At 27.6% G+C, this 9,156-nt stretch overlaps 1 protein-coding gene across 2 annotated transcripts in view; it reads right to left on the bottom strand.

Moving 5' to 3' along the window:
* LOC136076684 (NACHT, LRR and PYD domains-containing protein 1 homolog) overlaps window positions 1–9,156 on the bottom strand; it is a 44,545-nt gene that overhangs the window by 6,114 nt on the left and 29,275 nt on the right. The window contains exon 3 of one of the 2 annotated variants that reach the window (XM_065790015.1): window positions 6,825–7,569. The exons of the other annotated variant lie outside the window; for it this stretch is intronic. Coding sequence (XP_065646087.1) covers window positions 6,983–7,569 — 587 coding nt within the window. The 3' untranslated portion in view covers window positions 6,825–6,982. Of the gene's footprint in view, window positions 1–6,824; window positions 7,570–9,156 lie in introns of those variants that run through there. 2 annotated transcript variants of the gene reach the window in all.

The raw sequence follows: 9,156 nt of genomic DNA, 5'->3' as shown, positions 1-9,156 counted from the left end.
GTTTTGTTGTTTAAAAAAAAATGAAGAAGTAATTTAATAAATTTTTACTAGTAATTAACTAATCTAGAAAGACCTATATCATGAATGTCTGCGTTGAATTTTTTAAAAAACAGCTATTTTCATAGCGACAAGTTATAAAAAACATCTATTAGAACGTTGAGAAACTTTGTAAGAAACTTAAGAGCGAAGAATCAGATAATAGCAGATTTGTTTATAGTTTTAATAAGTTTATATTTAATGATATTGTTTATTATTAAATCGTGCTGATGACACTATTTGTAAAATTCTATAAAGTATAGGCGCCCACTGTTTTTTGAATATTTATATAAAAATCGTTAAAAACAAAAAGCAAATCAATGTAATAATTTCTTTTGATTCAAATATTAAAACCTGTTTCCAAAAGAAAGTCGTGACGTCGTTCTGATTCAGACCACCGTCATCCTGATTCAAATCTCCGTCATTCTAATTCAGACCGCCGACTGAAGGTGCGCATTAATGGCGTTGCATCTCAAGTGCCTTTTTCACTTTTCTGTTAAAATTATTGACCTCTACTTTTTTTTCATTGTTCCAATATTGGAAAATGAAAATGAAGCACTTTTAATAAAAATATCATGTGTTGGTAAACAAATGATATTAAATACAAATCTTATTCGCGCTTAGTTTTTTTTTATGGGTTTACATTAAAAATTATTTTGTAGCAAAAAAAAAAATGCAGAATAGAAATCTTAAAATTTTACAGTTAATAGTTAATCACTTAAATAATTTTAAATTATACTTTAAGGTGGTTTCTTCATAATCAAAAGTCAAAATTTTTTCAAAAATTGATTTTTTGGCAAATAAGATATTCTAATGTAAAATATAACGTTCTTTCTGTTTGTTTATGCTTGTAACAATATTTACTATTTTATACAGGATGGTATAATTTTAGTGCCTAGCAACAGCCATAGCAACCGTTTTATTTTTTTAGTTATTATCTTAAATGTACCTTAAAACTTAAACTAGTACATCTCTTTTGCTATTCTAATGTTGCCTTGTACGTCCAAGTTGTTAAATATTTAATAATTTTAAGATATGCTGTTGCAAAGTGCAAACAGCAGGCAGGCTTTTTTATAATAACTTTTTTTACTGTTTTCTAATGTGTTTGTTAAAATTATTTATCATTTTAGCTAGATTCTAGTAAAATAATAAAGATTTAATATGGGAAACCTTCCAAATAACAAAAGAAAGTCATCAAGAAAGGGTGTTGGGGCTCGTGGTTGTAAAAAATCTGTACATATTGTAAATAATAAATGTGGTATCAATGGAAATAAAAAAAAAGTAAATATTGAAAATATCACTAAAAAAAATTTACCATTAAACCAGCTGAACATTCTGGAAGTAGTGATGATTATTTTTTATTTATAAATTTTAAAATACTTATGGAAATGATAGAAGTAAGAAACAAGTGTCAAGAATGTGGGGAAGCCAATGTCACAATATCTAATAGTTTGGATGATAAAAAGGAATTTTCTCATAAAATTGTTTACTTTTGTAGAAAATGTAAAAATAAAAGTCACAAGTATACTTCAACTTTTAGTGCTTCTGAAAAAATGTATGGTTGTAAACCAAGTGAAATTAATGTTCGATTGGTTATGGCATTTCGAGAAATTGGTAAAGGGCACAAATCGATTAAAACATTTGTACGGTGTATGAATATGCACTCAACATCTAATACTTCTTTTAGAAATACTATTAATAAGTTATTTTCTGCATACGAAAATTCTGCACTAGAAAGTATGCAAAATGCTGCAAATGAAAGAAAAATGGAAGAAATTGCCCCAGGTATGCATTCTTGCCGTTTATTGATTGATGGAACTTGACAAAAAAGAGGACACTCCTCGTTGAACGGTGTAGTGGCAGCAGTAAGCAAAGGAAAGTGTTTGGATGTTATTGTTTTATCAAAACATTGCAGGCAGTGTATAATATGAGGTGGAAAAAAAGGGACAATAGAATACACAAATTTTAATGTTGCACATAATTGTAAAATTAACATCAAAAGTCATCAGGAGCAATGGAATCCTCAGGTGCTAATAATATATTTCAGCAATCTGTGAGTCGAAATAAACTAGTTTATAATGAGTATCTTAGAGATATAGACACAGTTTCTTACAAAGAAGTTGTTTACTCCAAACCCTACGAAGCACAGTTTGGTATTACACCTATTAAACTTGAATGTATTGAACATGTAAACAGACGAAAAGGTTCTCGACTTAGAATACTAGTACAAGAATATAAAAATACCTCTCCACCATTTGGTGAAAAAGGAAAATTGACAAACAATTCCATCAATTTAATAACAAATTATTATGATATTGCCATTCGAAGAAGTCAATGAAAAAGTTTACACTATGAAAAAGTGGTTAGGTACAATAGTTGGTACAATGATGAAGGATAGCTATCCTTCATCATTGTACCAACTTTTCTAATTCTCTCTATTCTTCAATTCAACGAAGGTCAATTTTATAAAAAAAAAATTGTATGAAAAACTTGGAATACAGACCGGTGTCTGTTTTAATATTATATCTGAAAAAATGAACCGACACAGCATCCAAATTTTACTTATCACAATATCAGGTAAGACTAAAGCAAAAAAAATAAAACTAAAAGCCATCAAGAAGGGTTTATTGAACTAAGAGATAAAGAGGGAGGAGAAACTTAATTAAAAGGAGGATTTTAGTTTTAAAAACAAATTTACTTTCTTGGTTTTTGATTTTCTACCAAATCGTTTTTCAAGAAAATTGTCTCACGAAAAACATCATAAATGTTGAATTAATAGTGATAACTACTTGAAGTTTTTGGGCTTATTCATCCAGTGTACTGCTAATGCCTGAGTTTTTTTCAAATAAGTTTATTTTTTGTAAGTCGTAGTTAGGGAACTAATATTAGAGGCCTAATAGCAGATTTTTCGAAAATACAGTTGTTTTGAAGCATAACTTTTACTAGAAGCAAAATCTTTTAATAAATTTTATTTCGAGTAAACACTATTTTTTGGGGTTATTTTGACTCTATAGGCTTCTATGTGATCATCAATATATTTTTGGAGTTCGAAAAAATATTTTTTTTTACACATTCTGTACCTACTTTTGAAAAAATTAATGAATAAAAAGTTTTGATCACATAGAAACCACCTTAGTTGTTTAATTGCAACTTCTCCTCAAACTATCGACCTATCTCACGCACTTCTGTCCCTCGCAAGGTAATGGAATGACTTGTACACAGACACATTACTGACCACTTGAAAAAAATAAACTCATCAGCTCTGCTCGACACGGGTTCTGAAAGGGAAAAGGTTGCGTCACAAACCAACTTGAAACTACCGACAGCCTGACTGAAGTTGCTCGCAACCGATATCTTATTCACAGGCTTTGATAAAGCATTCGATAAAGTAACGCACCGTAATCTCAAACCCTATGGAGTGTCCGAAAACTTGCATAAATGGATCAAGAGCTGGCCAACCAACCTCCTACAACACGTAGCCATTGAAAACAATAAATTCGATTGGAAAACAGCATCTAGCGGTTTGCCACATGAATCTGTTCTTGGACTACTTCTTTTCCTTGTCTACATATACGATTTTTTATTATTTTTTATTTTTTTTGTTAATTCATTTCCCCAAGTCCCAGAAAGCCACTACAGACGAGGAGGCTATATAATTGTGGTTATAACCCTCTCTCAACTCTATAACTCCGAAACACGAAACTTGACGAACAAGGCCGCTGCGTAGAGAAACAATTTGGCAAACAAAATAGGACACCACTTTATAATGTATGCAGGCAACTGTAAAATAATTGAAGTCGTCGAATTAAACCATGACAAAGTCATGCACACTGAGCGCAGCAACAACAAAAATTGAATGCAATTTATACAAGAAATAACTTGGTAGGCCAACTGCATCAGCTATCGTGCACGTCATCTGAACGAGACCTAGGCCTTTTTATGACTAGCGTCTAAAAGTTAAAAACAAATCTGCGTGGCTGCATCAGCTGGCAACCAAGTGCTTGGCAGGCTCAAGAAGACTTTTCGAAGTTGAAGTTCTGCATTATAGCGCACACTGTATTTTTCGTACGTTCGCCCGCATCTACAATTTTGCAGTACAAGTCATCGTTTTTAGCTCAAGACATAGCCAAACTCGAGCAAGCCACAAAACATATTGCCACTTTAAAACATCTTCCGTATACTCAGAGACATTTAAGCCTTAACCAGAAAACACTAACTGAACGATGAGTAAGAAGAGACTTTATCGAGCAATATAAAATCATGAGCAAAATCGACAAAGTTAACTTCCAGGTCCCACAACTTTAACGAAATATCAAATCTTTAAAGTGCAGCATTTGGCCACAAGAACACACTAAACAACTAAAAGTACAACTTGTTCAAAACTGAGCTAAAAAAAACAACTACCTCACCAACCGTGTTGTAAAATCATGGAATTACGTAACTGAAAATACGGTGGAGGCAAAGTACTTGAACAATTTCAAACATGAACTTTCTCTGCTCTGGCATCTTCACTTTAGCTGAAATCGAAAAACTGTATTTTCATAATAGAGACCTGGTGTGCCGCGCTTTGTCAACAACTTGTTAATTTTGTTGACCATGAATAAACCAAACTAAAAAAAATTTAAAGCAATTTTAAGTAGATTTGAGGGTAGTTTTTAGCAATCTAAATTTTTTGACTTAAGTAAATAATAAAAAATTCGGAAATTACTATTTTATTTATGTCATAATTGAAATGCAAGAAACTTTCGATTTAAAAAATGATTCTAAATCACTATATTGATGTGGTAAATTTGCATTCAGAAGAGTATTTTGCGCAGATTATTGCTGATAATTGTATTAATTAACAATACCAATTATTTGTTTTAGCAATTTTTAAGAAGACAATAGAATACAGACAACTGGTGTTATAAACTTTCTGATGCAGATACAAATGTTAACGATTTTTTAAAATCACTAAAGTAACACTTTTGTATAAAATTTAAATCTTATAATCATAAATTGTAATTGCAACATAAGTATTTTAGTTTAAAAAAAAAAAAAATAGATTGACAGAAAAAATATTTTTTGATAAAATTGATGAAAATAAATTGTTTTCAGATTATTGTTAAATGGGAGCAAAAATAAATATCGTTATTAAACTGCACGTTTATAAAGTTGTATATCAGGAGATTCATCGTCACATAACACATTGTCTTATGAATGCTCTTGTCATATATTAAAATACTTTATCAATGCAATTGCTACTTCTGATTTATAATTCACATTGCGTTATGAAAACACGGTATTAAATTTAAAGAGTATTGAAAAACAACGGCATCATTTATTAGCAACGATCGATCCGAGTTTTGTAAACAATAAGAAAATCGTAAAGTTTATTCCTATATAATCGAAATTTTATCCTTTAAAGTTAACGAATCCTATAAAGAAGCCTAGAAACTAAAAAAAAATATAATTATTTTCATTTACAAAGATTTTTTTTTGTCACTTAAAACCCGAATATTGAACAACTCGGAATTAAAAAGTCACCGGTAAAAAAAAAAATATATCATTGATACCTCTCCCACAAAACCTTAATATCTGTTATTGAACAACTCGGAATTAAAAAGTCACCGGTAAAAAAAAAAATATATATATATATACCATTGATACCTCTCCACCAAACCTTAATATCTGTTATTGAGAACCACGTATCCATCTACTCTTAGTTTATTATTACGTATCATTTTGTCATTTACGAAGACTTATAAAGTCCCTTTACCCCATACCAACATCATTACCACTTGTGTTCAATTACACACCATTACCACCCTTATAACTCAAATGTTATTTGACCCAGATATTCGACCCTTTAAACAATCTTGTTTAATTAAACCATTATAATTTATCATCACCCCGTGTACACATCTCACCCTTAGTACCACCTTGTTCATTTACAAAAATTATAAAATTATTTTACCTCATACCATTAACTAACACACCATTATTACCACCTTTAATACTACCTGTTAATCGAATTACCTATCCCACCCTTTTAATTACCTTGTTCAATGGAACCATTAAAATTTATTATACCACCCCACCTTTAACCGCAACCGACTCTCATTATTTATGGTCATAACTGTTGATTTAAAAAAGATTAAATAAAAAATTAATTATCAATTAGGCCTAACAACAAACGTTATTTAATTGAAAATTTATATTTCGAACAAAATAACTTCGACGAAAAATTCTACAAAACTTTCGAATTTTATTATTACGTTGACAACAAATTATTTTTGAAAGAAACAAAGATGGACGAAAACTTAAACTTCTAAAAATAATTGACATAAACATAAATTTATATTGTATAAATCGAAAACAAATATAATTTTAATTTTTCATAGCAAAATTAAATATCTATAAAATTACATAAAAATAAATACAAAAAACATTAAACGAAAAATTTTCTGCATAACGTTACAAATAATTTGAGAGTTTCAAAACTTCTAAAAAATATTTAAAGTTAAATCATTAAATAAAATATAACAAAAATTTATCTAGTTTTTATTTATCTTAATTATGATTATATATTTCATGAACAATGAAATAAAAATATAATTAACAAAAAACAACAACAAAAATTTCAAAACGGTTTTGAAAAAATATAATCATATTAGAATTATTACTAATAAAGTTATTTAATAAAAATTATATAATTAATAATACAATAGTTATATAATTATTAAAACTAATAATTTTATATATTATAATTGTTAAAATTATTTATTAATAATATATTTTGATCCTTTAAATAAAAAATAACCCTTCAAATAATTTAGAAAATTAATGAAAATTTTAAAATATTATTAAAATTAATTCGTACATTTTAAAACGTTTAATTATAAAATAATATATTAAATATTTCATTTATTATTTTATAATTATTGTTCATATTTTAATTAAGATATTAAACATTTTTTCGTGTTATAAAGTTTTTGAATTCATCGAGGTTATCAAAATAGTTATAAAAATCTTTTCCACTTTTCCAGAAGATCGACTTGAGATTCAAACAACGAATCCATTCATAAATCTCTTCAATGAAATCGATGTCGTCGCAAAGTGAAAGACCTAATCTTTCACAAAGATTAATCCACGGAAGAAAATTTTCTTCAAAATCTTTTTTTGTTATTAAATAACGTGAGATGTATATCCCCAATATTCCAATCTTATCTTTCGGTTTCCATCCTTCGAATTTAATTGGACGATAAAAGTCGACATTGCGAACATTTGTTGAACATTGAATTATAAGATTTTTTTCTTCATCACTTAAAATATTTTTATGAACAATTAACCTCGATAACTTTCTTCCAGATTTAATGTAATGATTTACGAAATAATTTTCACAAGAAGTTTCGTAAGAAGTTTTTCCATCGTCAATCGAAATATTCCACTCTCGTTCATCGACGAATAATTTTATTTCATCAGTAAATGATGATTGACTTTCATAAAAACATTCAATGAATAAATCAACGTAATAATTTCTAAATAGACGATCTAAAGAAAAAAGCAATAATTTAATAAAAATAAACAAATCAATAAAAATTTAAACAATAATCGGAATTAATAACATATGAATAATATATATAAGGAAATATAATCAACATAATGATACATATATTTATAAATATAAAATTTATAACATAATTTTATAATAAATTATAATATTTATATATATAATATATTTACATATTACGTATAAAAAGTTATAAAAGAATAAAAAATCAATAAAAAATATTATAATTAAATACATTATATATTACATAATTTACATTAATATTAAATTATATACGTTTAAATAATAAAATTATATATAAAAAGAAAAAAAAAGAAACTTTTAATTAAACAATTTTTTTACTAAAATTGTAAAAAATATTTTAATTTTATCAATTTAAACATAATTTTTATCACATTTTTTAAACTTCGTTTTACCATAAATATAACATATTTAAAATAATGTAAAAAAAGTTCATCATTAATATTAAAAAAAAAAAATACTTCCTTACATTCATATTACTAATAAAAGCAAATTAAAAAAGTGATTTAAATATAACCAAGTGATGTAACAAGTCAACAAACAAAACGCGTTTCATTTAAACGTTGATTTGAAGTGAAATGAATATTTGAAATCGAATTTCAAATAAAGAACTTAATATTGTAAATCTCCTTCGTCGATATATTTGAAATATAAATTATGTGAAAAACCATTAAATACTCAAAGAGTGAGAGTTTAAATAAATGTTTAGATTTTTGTTTATTCGAATTCGGCGTTGACTGAAATCTTTTTTTTTTAAAAAAAAGCTCTTTAAAGAACTATTTATATTATTTAAAAATTGCATTAAATTTTATAACAAAAACATGATATAATATATTTTTGATACAGCTGCAATAATAAACAACAGTTTTATCGTTAAAGCAGAGCTGCAATGCTATGGTGTCTTGTTTATACGTAGAAGCGCAGAGTGCAAAACCTTTTTTTTATGTTCCTTTGGGGTCCTTCATAAACTACGTCACGCTCTAGGAAGGAGGGGAAAGAATTGGTGGTTTTATGAGGACTTGTACAGGATTTGTTACTAAAGACTTACAATCTTGTGATGAGGGAGGAGGGGATGGAGCGATGGTCAAAAGCGGTCAAAAATAGCATGACGTAATTTATAATGACCCCTTCGAAGAAGTCCTAACGGTCTTATTGTTTAGAAAATCAAAATTTTCAATGTACAAACTGGACATCTGGTGCACGTTTTTTTTTTGAATAATAAACTTGTTTATAAAAAACTAGTACGAGAAGCTCCAAAACCTTAAGAAACTTATAGTGCTAGGTTACTTTTCAAAAAGAAACTTTTTTTAATTAAGAGTTTAAGTAATATTTCCTAATTTTTCACCTACCTATCCTAACAACATAACAGAAAATTAAAAAGCATTATTTATGGAGAAAAAAAGTTTAAATGGGATTTAACAAGTTAAAGAGTTTAAATTTGCACGCGCAATGAAATTTACGCGATTCAATTGCGAATAAAATACGTATATCATACTAACAAACTTGAGAAATTTTTAATCTAGCCCAATACTAAATTTTCTTAAAAG

Source organism: Hydra vulgaris, chromosome 02 (assembly GCF_038396675.1).
Source record: "Hydra vulgaris chromosome 02, alternate assembly HydraT2T_AEP".
Lineage (NCBI taxonomy): Eukaryota > Metazoa > Cnidaria > Hydrozoa > Anthoathecata > Hydridae > Hydra > Hydra vulgaris.
The sequence above is the reverse complement of the archived record's forward strand: the minus strand, read 5'-3'. Positions and strand labels throughout refer to the sequence as shown.